The sequence below is a fragment of the Aulonocara stuartgranti genome (genome assembly GCF_965226115.1).
Source record: "Aulonocara stuartgranti genome assembly, chromosome: 8".
Classification (NCBI taxonomy): domain Eukaryota; kingdom Metazoa; phylum Chordata; class Actinopteri; order Cichliformes; family Cichlidae; genus Aulonocara; species Aulonocara stuartgranti.
The window spans coordinates 9,494,892-9,509,399 of NC_138959.1; the positions used below are offsets into that span (position 1 = coordinate 9,494,892).

At 43.0% G+C, this 14,508-nt stretch overlaps 1 protein-coding gene across 2 annotated transcripts; it reads left to right on the forward strand.

Moving 5' to 3' along the window:
- Positions 1-1,075: 1,075 nt before the first annotated feature.
- On the forward strand, positions 1,076-14,283 carry LOC309712283 (synaptopodin 2-like protein). 2 transcript variants are annotated; one of them, XM_082542965.1, is made up of 6 exons: positions 1,076-1,519; positions 5,036-5,187; positions 5,282-5,575; positions 5,909-6,297; positions 9,095-9,139; positions 10,814-14,283. In XM_082542965.1, exons 1-6 carry the CDS (start codon positions 1,418-1,420, stop codon positions 13,459-13,461), a joined length of 3,630 nt encoding a protein of 1,209 aa, XP_082399091.1. In that variant the 5' UTR covers positions 1,076-1,417; the 3' UTR covers positions 13,462-14,283. The 2 variants fall into 2 exon arrangements, with proteins under 2 accessions (XP_082399091.1, XP_082399092.1); XM_082542966.1 differs by lacking the exon at positions 9,095-9,139 and having other exon boundaries at positions 1,077-1,519.
- The last annotated feature ends 225 nt before the right edge of the window (positions 14,284-14,508 follow it).

The window sequence follows — 14,508 nt, forward strand, 5'->3', positions numbered from 1 at the left end:
AGGTGCTGCAAAACAGTTGCAATGCAAATGTTGCACTGAAAAAGAGTTTCAGAATCTATTTATATTGAGTATTCTTTTTCCCCTTTGGTGGAATAAGTATTTTACCTACTTAGAAAGTAAAAGTAGCTATAAATGTACATAGTAGTGGTGTTGTTGTATCCTTAGGAGCTCTGCCTTCTGTCTTTTTTCAGTGCTAACAAGTCCAAACCATATAATGTAGCAGGTTTCACCATCTTGTAAACCTTCCATTTCCCTCTTGCCAAGAGCCACTCTACTCCTTCCAGTCTGAAGCTTGGATACATCAGGAATGCCATTTGGTGTAAATCATCATCGCTGTGGTACAGCCAGTAAATAAAATAAAATAAATAAATAGATAAACATCTCAGTAAAAACCTCAAAAAATGTAAGACGACAAACCCCCAATCCATCAGTTTTTAAATGCCTGTCCTCTGTAGCATTTTGAGCATTCTGGCTAACAACAGACCATACAGAACATACAGAACATACACCAAAAAGTTCTCCTGATAGCCCATGCTACCCTTTTCAGGGATGCTGGTTTTATCTTGCTCGGTTAGGAGTGTTGGCTATTCATCAAATAATCACAATGTGATATGAGGTAGCCATCTGAATATGTGTGAGCACATGCGGCCGACTTCCAGCGCCTCTAAATGTAAGCCAGAAGAAGCCAATACACTGTAGAACTGCCAAATCTGTCCGCATTTTGAGCTTGCAAAATGCAGGACAATTTCTCTTTTGAATCATCTCAAATGGGTTTGCAATTTGGATCAGGTAGTCAAGTACAAATTCTTTAATCGTTTGCCTTCCTTTAGCGACGTCTGATGTGATGAAGCTTTAATACATCAGCCAAGCTCCTCATTTATTGAAATAACTGTAACAGTTTTCACAAAGTCAGCTACAGCACCAAACCTCTACTTCCTCAGAGCCAGAAGTCCCTTTAGCACCCACTCTGAAACTGTCAGCTTGGATAGTCATCCATTAAGAAGACTGATCCATGTACCGCGGGTGCTGGTCAGGCTTGCTGAGCTGGGGGGGTTGAAGAGGGAGTGGTGCTGATGGTTATTTCTGGAGGATATATCAGTAAGTGCCCCTTGCAGGACAGGGTGCTGGAGAGTGACATGGCAAGTGTTGAATCCAAGTGAGGACGAATGCACACACACATACACACAAGCACGCTACACACTTTTGCCCCTTCTCACCCTGCTGAGCTCCCACCCTCTGACACAGCATTCCAGCGTGAGCAGATGAAAGCCAGCCACCCTCTGTCTCCTCATGGGTGGAGTGACGGAAAGCAGTGAGATACCTATTGATACTCACAGAGTGTGAGGAACTGAAGAAGGGGAGAGCAGCATATACACCACCACACAGGCACACAGCAGGCTGTGAGCTGAGAGCAGGAATGGTAGCTGAGGAGATTGTGGTGTCTCTCTCAGGAGGAGCCCCGTGGGGTTTCAGACTCCAGGGAGGAGCTGAGCAGCAAAAACCTCTACAGGTGGCCAAGGTACAGTAGATCTGATATATGTGTATGCATGCAGTATGTTGCAGTCAAGTTTGCTGCCAAGGTAGTAATGTGAGTAGACGATTTGATGGAGATTGCAGCTGTTAACTGTAGGCTCAGCCCTCAGCGAGTCTTGTGGTTTGTAATCTGACCTGAAATACGAATAAATGAATCAGCTGCACTAGAGTCACTAGAGATTTTACTTTCTGGTTCTTGTAGGTGTTTTTAGGATTTTGAATAGCTAAATTACACCTGGCTTGAAACTGTTTCACTGTGCTGTCCTTATGTTATTCTAATTAAATAAAACTGAACTAAAACTAGGAGCAAAAATACATTTCAGTTAACTGGAATTAACACAGAATCTAAACAAAACAAACTAAAACTATTCCATGTACTTACAAAACTATCATCTTACATTTCAGCCTTCATCAATTTAGTGAAGTTTTTCCAATATAACTTACATGAATTGATTGTGATTGTGAGTCAATGTTTGTATTTTTTTGAAAATATGAAACTTTGCCTCTAACAAATAGCATTACTGTGACATAATAATAAAAAAAACTGCAGTAATGTTATTTATAGTACAGTAAGTGGCATCTAACAAAATATTTAAATAAATAAAGAGATAAACTGAAGTGAGTAAATTCACCTATCCTAAACTAAACTAATATACTTGCTATTTTACATTTACTTGTTCTTGACTAGAAAGGCAAGAGTGACTTCCTTGATGGGCAAATTCATTTAAAAATGATTTAAATCAGAGTGTAATCGTATATAAACTTCTGAGCAAAAGTAATGTCCCTTCAAGTTCACACAGTTTTGACAGTTCAGGATTTTTCCTGGCTCCAAACTGGCTTTTGGGGAAGGAGGATTACCTGTCTGTATGAATGATTGTAAAAAAAAAAAAAAACCTTTATTGAAATATATGAATGCATTTTCCTTTTGCTTCTAGTCATTTTACAAACTGCTTTGCTTGAGTTAAAACAACACAAAGAAACAAAACTAGTTAAAAAATGTAATAATTGCATTACAATACTTGACAGAGGGGAAGGGAATTCTGGCCACTGTTCCTGACACTCGTTTGGCTGTGGCCCAGTTCACTTTGTGCCTCACCTGTTTTGAGTGAATTAGTGGGTCAGTGAGCAGCGTGAACACATGTTTGGGGTTTGACTCGAGTTCCATCCCTGGATTTCTTTGAAACAGGTTCGTATGTCATCCATGTATATGAGTACACGTCCGGCTATTGTGAACACACCTACAACAGGTAATGAACTTGCTTCATATTTCTCACTGTCACATATTTGTGTGACACATTAATCCATCTTTAAGCCTAAGAGATTTTTTTTCTGGCTGGGTTTCTCTAAAGGCTTTTTGCATCTCTGTTTATTTTTGATGACAGTCCAGAATGTGCTCTCTAATGGGAAAAGCTATTCTGGAAAGCAGGAATGTGGACTCGCTCACACTGAAAGTCCATCATTCACCCACGAGCAGCCAAAATGTCTGATTCAGAAACGTGCTTCTTTTCATTGAAGACTTTCAAGTGGAAAAGGGAGTTTGATGGGAGGTTGATCAGTGATGAGTGTGTGCTTTAGTCTGTTGGTGTGTGTTTATGTGTGGTTGGGCATACCTCAGATAAGCCAGGTTGGGAATGGAGAGGACCAGAGGATCAGAATAGCTCATCTAAGAGGAGCTGGAAGCTGAGCATGGAAAAAGGACGACCTCTTGGTCACATAAAAAAATACAGGCACACACACAAACACACACATTTTCTTTCCTTTTTAATTAATTCTACTTTTGCATGTCTGTATTTGTGTGTGTGTTTTATCCATAATAGTAGCATCTGTCTTTCCCCCATTTGTGTAAGAATGTGGGAGATTTTTCTGCAAGGTTTTATTTCGGGTATGTGGGTGACATATGGTGAATGACAGGCATGCCCCATGGTCCAGACTGGTGAAGCAGCTGTTCAAACCCCCTCTTTCATGATGCTCACTTGAGCTGTGTGTGTACATGTGTGTGTACATTGGCTGGAGATAAATAGCTTGTCCTTGCTTTGCTTGTATGACGACAGAGTTGGATTATTGGGTCAGGAGATACTGATAAAGGCAAAGGAGGCACTTGAACACAATTAACATTTTTACCTTCAGCAGCGATAAAGTATGTGTATCAGTGTGTTTATGTGAGGCTACAGATTGGATAGCTTTATCCTTTTCTCTTAGAGGTAATTATAATCTATCAGGCAAGAATAGTCGCCTTTCCATCTATACAATCTATCACTCCCGCAGTAGCGTCTACCCCCCAGCAGACATATTTCCTGAAGGATCCTATGACCTCATCTCTTAGTGACCTTCAGCAACAGCTGCATGACTTCACAAGTTAATTCCGATGCAGGGACGATAATGACTGCCGCTAAAGGAGAGCTGCATGTTGCAGAATGTTTTTGGTCACTTTTATATAGTCAGACATAAAAAAATAAGCTAACAAATACTTGACAGCGTTTCTGTGCCTGTGCAGGAGCAATCAAAGATTTTTATTAGGAAAAAACAATATAGTATCATACTAAGGCACGACTGTGCAGGGACCTCATACACGTCACCATGTTTTGTTAGAACCAGACTGACATATAGTTTGGTATTAATGGCTGATATTAGCCTATCAGAGATATCACTATCCGTGTAAATGCTGTTCAGTATGTACTGATAAAAAATCCTATTTAAAAAACACAATTAAACAGAAGAAGACGTACAAGATCGTTTCACTTTAAAGTTCTTGTATAAAATACATTATGCATAGTAGTCCCCTCAAAAAAACGAAATAGTTACACTTAAACTTAGACGACAGCCATGTAAAACCCAAAAGGAAAAAAAATAACGTGCCTCTTTTCAGCCAAATTCAGTGTCCTCCAGTGCAGAAAATGTTGAGATGGAGGAGGTAGATTACACTTCTAACCAAACTTCAAGCTCTAAGTTTTTATGAAAGAAATCTGGATTATAGCTCTAAATTCTATGAAACACAGCTTCAGATTAAACTCTATTTTAAAAGCATGAGAGAAGACAATATAAAGGCAGGAATGTGTGCAACAATAACATTAAGACGATATACTGCCCACTATAGATCTCCCTCAAGTAATGGAAAAGAAAGCATAAAAATATTATTTTAGACAAACTTTATTAGAAAACTGTTTTTTGTGGGCAACATTGTGGGATGTCTTACTTACATCTTACTCTGGGATACTCGGTTGAGTATTGTTAATATCCATGCTAGTGGCAGCATATTCAAGGCTTAGCCAGTGGAAGGAATCAGAGTTCAGTGACCTGCTCTGTGTCAAATATAATGTAATAGGTAACAACAGGTTGATGATATAGATCATTTTAGAACAGTTTTACACCTAAAAGGTCAAATAACTAATAAAGTGTAAAAGATGATGCAAAGCAGAGCCTGAAATGATCAAACAACGTGCCCGCTCTGCCTTTACATGGGCACAAATATAAATGATTCACTCACCTTTTTTCTTCTCTACAGGTACGCAGGCGTAGCAAAGCATGCCGAGCTGGACTGAAGGAACATGATGAGCTGGTGGCCATTGGTGATCAAGCCTGTGCAGAGCTCAGTCATGCTGAGGCCATGAGCCTCATAGATAAACAGAGCAACACACTAATGCTCAGAGTCAAAAGGTCAGAGCAGGGACACTCACATACAGTAAACAACAGTCTTGCTGTCATATCGTACCAACTGTATTTTCACACCTTGACATCCCTGTGGTTTTAGGGCCCCTTCTGGCTTGCAGTGCTCATCTTACTCTGGTTGCTCTGCATCCCCCCACTCCTCCATGAGGGTCCTGTCACCTCCTGCAGACTCCAACAGCTTCTCCATCCTCTCCTCTGTCGAGATACCCCAGGGTATTACCTCCCCTCCAGACAGTGAGGCTTATTATGGAGAAACAGACAGTGACGCAGACACAAACTCGCGCACACACCGCCGACATCGTCGCACACCTCCTCACGCACGCTCACCTTCACGCTACGACAGGCAAGAAGAGGAGGAGACCTCAGAGATGAGTGGGTAAGAGATGGAGAGCAGACGTTCCACCCCTTTAATCATTCTTCCCAGAAATTTAACATATTTAAAAGAAGTTTGACTAAAAAGTAATATTTTAAACTTTTTATTAGTGTTTAGAAGTGGAGCTCCAGCAGCAAATTGCTAAAAACCCTTGAAAACTCGGCATCCTGTCGTATTTTAATAACATTTTTAGGGCGACACATTATATATTATTGGATTATATGGATTAAAGTCTAAGATGTATACAGTTAGCTAACCCACTATGAAAGTCTTTCACTTTCTAATCTCGATAATAAATTTGATTAGCTTTGTTCCATCCTGGTTTTTTTTTACAAGCTATGAGAGTGCTACAGATACAGGCGTTACCTCGCAGGAGATGTGGGATGGCCAGTGTGCTGCTGGTGTTCCTCGCAGAGAGCTCATCTATCAGCCTCGCCAGACAGAGTGGACCACTCCTACACACACACCCCACTCGCTGACTCCTCACACGATCACCCCGACTCCCGATCAGGGGTTGGTGGAAGCAGAAGAAGAAGGAGACAGTGGCTTCCAGGAGGCAGGGGGCTGCAATGGGCTTGCCTGCCCACCCCTAGTGTCTCCAGAAAGGGCGAAAGAGGCTCTAATGTTAGTGTCTGGGAAACATCTGGTGCCTATGGTGGGACCACAGCAGATGCCTGTAAATGATGAACTCTCCACCACCTACATGGACAAAGCACGGCAAGCCAGTGAGTATATATTTTTATTTAAATCTATATCATTTCAAGTACTTTTTTAATCAGTTCCAGTTAAAGAATTGAAAAAAAGAAGTTAACTTAAGGTTTGATTATGTGTACAAAAAGTGGGATTTTGGGCATTTGTTGTTATGACGTAAACAAAGAATCACATTGATGCTGAAAATTATCCATAATTGACATCAGAGTGCTAATACCTGAAGGCATGCTGTGTATGTGAATGGCACTTCTTCTCATTAAAATTCTAACCAGCAGCTTTTGGTCTCCGTTGTAATATCGTGTAGCTGTTGCTAAACTTCTTTTAAGTTTCACGACAATCCACCAGTGTCACCGGTGTCCTGGTAAAGCAGCTATTTCAGTCGCTACCACTGTGTTTTTGCATTTTAAATACAACTCCTAAGATTCTTTCTGGTGTGTCTAAAAAGGCTCCAACTGCAGTTAGCTTGTAGTCTTAAATCACCCTCTGGTGGACATTTCTTGGAACTGAAGTGTATATTGACAGGCTGGTGGTGATGGGGTGAGATAAACCAGATACTCATGAGGTATTCCACCTCCCCTCGTCCCCTCTTCTGTCCCCTGAAACAGCAGCATATCCCCACTGTATGCTGAGCATTTGCCCCGATGGGTGTATTTATAACTATTCAAACCTCTGATTGACAGACTAGATGTGTGATTATGTGTGTATATGAAAGTCACACAGATGTGTTTTTACTTGTATCAGTAAATCCAGTAAATTCTCTGTGATTCTGTTCATCAGATAATAATTGGTGGTTCAGTCGTGAATTGCACTTTTAAAAACATATTTTAAATTCTGAAATTCTGTGTTCCACCCAAACCTTTCCACCCTGATCTTCTCACAGCCCACAATGAAATATTTTCTTTTTAGAGTTTTGACTCATTCATGCTCCATTAATAGCACTGCTTTCTACCTGAATGACACTACTCCATTTTAGTTTTCTATGACCACCAAGCTAAAAAACAAACAAACAAAGTGGGTAAAAAAATAAAAAATAAAAATGACATCTTGTTTTTAGATCCAATTGCCTTTTAATGAAAATATGAAAGGCAAATTCAAGCTAAATTACAATGAAAATTTAGGTATTTTATGTACTTTAAAAAATTTAAATGGCTTTCTGGGGTTTAATTGGAGTCCACACTTTGTGAATCATTAGTTAAATTACAAGAAAAGAAAAAAGAAAAAAGTGTCATTTTATCCTATTGCTAGGCATCAGCTTCTGTGAGCATAAATGAGTTGTGGAATTAAGGCGAGGATGCTGTGGGTGCACAAAAGCTACAGGCACATTTTATCCCATTGCTTGGTAGTTCCTAGGCAACATGATGATGTCATGGATATCCGATGAAGATAAAAATTTCCCCCTGTGCCAATGTGATGTTACTGTCACAGTTTTTGGGATAGTGAGCTTCTGCCAGGCAATCTTTAACCTGAGTTTTGCTCTGTATTTCTATGCAGCACTCACCTCAGGTCTTGTGGTACTCTCGTAGCAACAGTCTGATCATGGAAGCTCTTTGCTTCATCCTTGATCCTGCTTGTAGTTTCTTTTTGTATAGAACCGTCACACAGCGCGCTCTGTGTTAGAAAATCCAAACTCTCCAAGTTACTTGAGAGTGTCCTCAATCTACTGAGCAGCTTGTTAGTCATTTTGAATGTTTATCCTTTGCTTACCAATATTTCCACAATACGCTGGATTTGACGTCTCACTTTAAGTTAATCAATTCCATGTTCTCATGACTTGTGTCTCCTTCCAGCAACTTTCTGAAGCAGCATATGAAGCATTAGGAGGGCAGTGGCACTGAAACTGCAGTACTCAGCTGCAGATATATAGTACATCCCAAATACACATCGGTATAGATTACATTTATTGGGGACTCTAGATTGATTCATAGGAGAATGCAACTATTGCTCTGCTGGGATGTTAAGATGAGAACGTGCTTAACTGTTCCTTACAGCGTTCTTTAGTCGGTCTAGCTAACCGATCATTTCAACAAGGCAATAAGGATGATAGCTGATTAAACCTAATAGCTATGTAGTGACTGAGTTCAGATTTAATATGAGCAAACATTGCAGAAATGAAAGATCTGTCATCCAGTTCAAGAGGACCTAGACCTGAATGACTTTGGTGTATGGTGAGGCCTTTGCTATAGGACAAATCATGACTGTGGCGTCCAGAGATCTGCCCTTTCTCATGTTACACACACACACACACACACACACACACACACACACACACACACACACACACACACACACACACACACACACACACAGCCATTGGTTTTAGGTATGGGATTATTAGCTCTAAAGAGTTATGCGTCTGTGTGTGCAGTGTTAGTCAGGTGTGAGGTGTCAGCACATCAGCAAAGAGTTATGACCACGCTTTTCTTTGTAACCTATATTTGGCTTTATGAACTCATATACACGTACACACACACATTGACACTGGTGTCTAAATATCCTCTGGTGATGGGGTCTTCCCGTCCTTGTGTGTGTGTTTGTGTGTGCGCGTCTGTGACAGAGACCAGACAGGTGTTTGATGCCTGTCACACCGACAGGAATAGAGGGCTGACATCATGTGTTGGTTTGGTGCTAGAGAGAGACAAAGGTCTTTACATGGGCTGTGCCCTGAGAGAAGGGCTGGTAGACACAGACTAAACGGCTCCCCACTCACAGCAGACTTGGACACTGTTAGGGTGTGTGTGGGAGGGTCTGAGGGTGGTCAAGGACAAGCGTGCATTCACACTCATGAGATGAGGGACCTCACATCTTCTGCAGGTTCAGATGTAGGTGGACAGACAGTCCCACGGACTGTGTACGCAGGTAAGATCAATGACACCCTTTGAAGTAGACATAAGCTACTATAGAAGCATTGGAAGACATATCACTTTGGAGTGAAATGTTTGTTTTTTTATTTTCAGATCAAGAAGAATTACCAAATTTCTGAGTCATGTAAGCAGACTTGACTGATTATGCTGAAACGACTGAAAATGTTAACTCTGTGCCATTCTGCGCTGTAAAGACAATTTAAACCAGCTCATGCAGTTGTGCTTTATCTGAACAGTGTATATTCCTTATTGTGGGACTTGATGCAAATAATAAACGGTACAAAAGTTACAAATTATTAATAGTTATTTTTAATGCTGCATACTGTTGGCATGGCTTTATGAATGGCAAAGGATACCAGCACTGTGGACCAGACTGAAACAAACAGCTACCTAATGGTTATTTATTATTATTATTTCTTTCCTTCATGGTCCCCTGATGCTGAACCCTAATAGCTTTGGTGACCCTCTGACTTTTCTTCTCGCAGTGCCAGCAGATTGTCTTTTGTTAGGATGGAATGCCATAAAATGTGATACAGACTGTGCAGTAGCACCTTGTGGTGTCATTTCATCTCTTTTTTTCAAGATTTAAAGTGTAATTCACAGTATCTGAAATGACATATGGAGTAACAGGAGAGCAGACACATAACATGAGGATAGGACAACAGTGTTTCCTCTTTTCATGTTGTAATGACATATTATTAGTATTTGGGGTGTGGGCTTTTGGCTTATGATGCGCTTCAGTTATTGCATTTAAGGGTAACAAATAGGAGGAAGAGTGAAGAGCCTTTGCATGTGTAACCACTACTTACTTTTAGATTGTTCTTTGTTTCGTCTCTTCTTTAAAACCTAAAATTTTTAGGCTTTTGTTCTGTTGTTTACTGTTGCAGTATTGCTAAGAAATGGTAAGTATGTTATAGTTATTGTTAAATGTTAGAAAATTAAACAATAGGTTGCTGACTATATTTTAAAGTGCTGGAGTAGTGCATTTTCATTATTACTTTTAACATAATACACAACGTTGTGTGTGCCAGGGTCAGTCATCAGTCATCAGTCTACAGTTATGTCAGTAGCATATTTACGTGAGGTGAGCCAGACACTAAGACGAACAAATAGCATAGCACTAAGCAGGGATACACAAATGTGCACATGCAGTTTCTCCACACAGTTTCCATCACTTCCATCACCTCAACTATTTTGCTTTGGATTGCATTAACCTAAAACTATCATTTACTATTACTTTAATTTCAACCTTAAAACTAGCCTTCTACCTAAAATGCTGTAATTACAGGGCCAAGCTTTTGCCATGAAAACGTGACCAGGTAAATGTCCCTCACAAAAATCCATGACGCACACAGGCACAGTCAAGGATTTGTGCAGGAGAGACACTGTGATTTAACCTTCCTGGACTATGTGACTCAGCTCTGGAGAGCAGCAGGAATTCTTTGTTCCAAATCCACAACACGCACTCCTGTCTGTCACTGTTCATCGCAGCTCCTCACTGTGATAATGCTGTATTAATCAGCCACTACTCACGCTATCACATTGTTACGTTTCCTGTACTTGTCGCCTGTGTCTTTTTTTGTATTCGTCAAAAATCTCATTGCTGCTTCTCCCCTCTGTTTCCGCTCTCTTTCAGTTGATTTATTTCTGTACTCTTCTTGTCTTGCAGAGTTACAGCGCGGGGAGAGTTTGGTGGAAAAACAGGTGAAGGAAGCTCGTACTAAATGCCGCTCCATTGCATCTCTGCTCACTGATGCTCCCAACCCCAACTCGAAAGGGGTGCTTATGTTCAAGAAACGCCGACAGAGAGCCAAAAAGTACACACTCACCTGCTTTGGCAAAGCTGAGGGAGATAGAGGAGGGGACACAGAAGGGGAGACAGGAGGAGAGACTGAGGAAGAAGGAGGAAGTTCCATTCTAAGTGGCTCAGAATTTGAGGAAGAGGGATTCTCGGGATCATTTGACCCTACGTGGGACACTGGTTATCTGGACCTGCTGGACAGAAGGAGCTCTGCCTGCCCATCAACCACACCGACTTCTCCAACAACCAATCAGGGTGCAGAACTGGACATCTCTGCATATCAGACCCCAGGACGTGTGACTTCTGCAAATCTAAGGCCAGGTTTGGAAGGATCACGACTGGAGAGCTCAGCCTATCAAGAATCAAGCAGCCTCACAAAGAAACCAAACAGCAACCACCCCCCTTCACACATGTCTCCACCAGCTGTGGTTCTGACCAATGGGGGGTCAGCAGTTGTCAGTCGGGCTAGTGTTGTGCTGAGCATGCCCTCACAGACACCCCTCCAAAGTCAAAATGGCAACCCTGATCCTTCTCCTAATCATAGTCCCAACCCAATCATAGACTCACACAATAACTCCAGCTTCACTCCTAACCCTGCAGTTCTGAACCGCACGGCGAGGCCTTTCAACTCTGGCTCCACCCCTTCTCGTGCGTCTGTGACCTCTGTGATGTTTCGGCCTCCCCAGCCCAAGCCCACGCCCATAACGATGGTATCCAAACCTGTGGCCGCTGTCTCCACAATGAATATCCCAACTTTTCACCCTCCATCAGATGCAAGGAGAGCAGTGTCTAGCACATCTTTGTATATCCCGCCAAGAAATAGCACCAGCAACACTTCACCCTCTGTTACCGCTCCCCCGCCAGCCCTCTCACCTCCCTCCTCCCTGTCTTCTGCATCTTTCACGCAGCCTCCTGCACACACATTTTCTCCACAGCCTACAGTGCATGCTTCCCCTTCCATCCCATTTTCTCCCTCTGCAGGTTCTCTGCCATGTGCCTCACCAGCTCAAACCTTTTCCCCTCTGGCTCCACCGTCATATCTCTCTCCCCCTGCTTCTGCTAATCAACCCCCCTCCAACTGCTTTTCAGCTCCTCCCATCTCCCCACCTCACCCCCAAAATTTTAATCAGACCTCTTTCCATGGCCAATACACCCCACCACCTCCTCCTCCTACTGCACCCCAGCCTCCTCCTTCTCCATCTTTCCATACCTACAATAACTTGACAGATGCTACATCACCTGCCCAGGCTCCTGTCAATGATTCCCCGGTGACACGTGAGCAACGCATCTCAGTCCCAGCGTCTCGCACTGGTATCCTGCAAGATGCCCGTCGTCGTAGCAACAAGAAGCCAATGTTCCACTCAGTCCAGAACAGAGATGTCTCTCCAAACCCGGACTTGCTGTCGATGGTCCAAAACATGGATGACCGCTTTGAGAGAACCCCGACTGGTGAATCTGGAGTTACACCTAGTGGGGAGGCTGGGCATGAATCAGGCCCTGAAGAGGACTGGCTGAGGCTGGGGGCAGAGGCCTGCAACTTTATGCAGGCACAGCGTGGATCCAGAGCACCCCCTGTAGCCCCCAAACCACAGACCCCTCAAGTGCCACAGCTGGCAGGGAAAGGAGGCCAGCTGTTTGCTCGGAGACAGAACAGGATGGATCGGTACATTGTAGAGCGATCTCCATCTGTTGCTGCTGCCCCTTACTCTCCTGCTCAGACAAGGGACCCCTCACCCACACCTTCCCTCCCTGCCACATGGAAGTACTCATCCAATATCCGTGCTCCACCTCCCATCAACTACAACCCTCTCCTATCTCCCTCCTGTCCTCCTAAGGCACAGAAGAAACCCGAGATCACGAAGTCTAGGGCAGCTGGACCTAAGGGGCAGAAAGCAGGCCTCAAGCCTGTGGACATCATGAGCCACCAGCCCTACCAGCTCAACTCTTCTTTGTTCAGCTATGGAAGTGGGGCTCTCCAAGACACCTCCACCCATCAGCAGGATAGAGGACTAACAGGTGGTCCTCAGAAAACAGCACGAGTCTGTGAGGTCAAACGCTTCTCCACACCTCCACCGACAGCCACAGGGCCCACCCTCAAAGTTATTGCACCTCGATCAGCTACGACACTTGGGGAACCCCTCCGACGCTCTGATATCATGTCTCCTCCACCCAGTGAAGGTGCCAAACCCTTCCAGTGCTATTCACCTCCGAGCCAGCCTCAGTGGGCCACCTCCCTGCTGTCTCCCCCACCGCCTCCTGCACCTACCACCCCACTCCCTAGGCTACCTACCTTCTCCTCTGCTCATGCTTCTCCTACATTTTCCCAGTCCTCCAGTGCTGCACAGGCTAACAGGCAGATTAAGAGTACTCCAAATCTAAGTCCACTACAACCTGCTCACCCCCCTCAGCTGGCCTCCAGCAGCACTCAACCCAGCAGGGTCCCCAGGCCTAGGTTCAGCACGTCCAACCTGGGTCTGCAGCCTTGCGTCTGGCGTCCCAGTTCCACCACGCACTGAAAAGAAGCCGCACTGGACAAAATGAATAAGGGCTCTATAGGAACACAGAGCAATATTTTTTTAAACATGCATTTTTAGTGTTGTAATATTGTTTTTTAAAGCTGCAGTTAAGGGCTGGTGATAAAAATCACAACATCTGCTTGGATTGGCCATGCTTGTAGAAAATTTGACCATTTAATCACTTTCATTTATTCATCTCAAGTATTTGGTTATATACTAATTAAAAGAAACTATGTTCTGAACGATAAAAGTAGAGTTGGAACGTGTGGAAGATTTAAGAATTGCAAATCAACTACGGGCTAGAAAGGCTGAAAGAAAGAAGTTGGAGTAAACTGCAATAAGTTCTGTAAATTAAAACATAAAAAACTGAAGAATAGAGGATGTGTAACGATAAAACTGGTGTGACAGAAATGTCAGATGGGAAAGGATGAAAAGGAAACACAGGAAGCGTAGAATGAAGTGACACGATGAAAAGATGTCTGACGTGTGTAAAAAGTGCAGCTTTGACACTCTGTAAACAAACCTGTTGCTATCCTATTAGATATCCTGCTTTACAGACAGGAAGTAGCTCCTGTTACTCTCGCTCTGATAAATATATTCTAAGAATTTGTGTTCAGTGATTGTGTTTTTGTAGTTTCACTCTGCAGCAGTGTGCATGTGTGTGTGTGTGCTTTGTTTGCTGTAGTTTTCCAGGGAAATGCTTTTTACAGTAGATTTGATTTCTCACCAGTTGATATGAAACAAGAGAGCGATAACACGTCTGTTTAGCTTTGATTCTTTCCCACAGAGACATGCGGCTGAATAAAAATAGACGTGACTCACCTCAGCTGTCATTCGGTTTCTCCCTGTGTCCCTCGCGTCACCACCCACTCCCACACTGGTGCCCCTTATCTCCTCCACCCATCACTTTTTCCAATTTTTTCCTCTTCTGTGAGCATTTATTGATCCTTCCGGCAGCACAGCTGTTCTCTAAGGTTTCACGCAGCGTTGACGCCAGGTATTAAAACAGCAGTATTGGCTTTGAGAAAGTGGTTTCCGTAGTAGTTT

Coding starts and splice junctions, on each gene's coding strand:
- LOC309712283 (XM_082542965.1), top strand. CDS start 1,418: ATGGTAGCTGAGGAGATTGTGGTGTCTCTCTCAGGAGGAGCCCCGTGG. Junction 5,576..5,908: donor GAGACCTCAGAGATGAGTGG/GTAAGAGATGGA, acceptor TTTTTTTACAAG/CTATGAGAGTGCTACAGATA. Junction 9,140..10,813: donor CCCACGGACTGTGTACGCAG/GTAAGATCAATG, acceptor CTTGTCTTGCAG/AGTTACAGCGCGGGGAGAGT.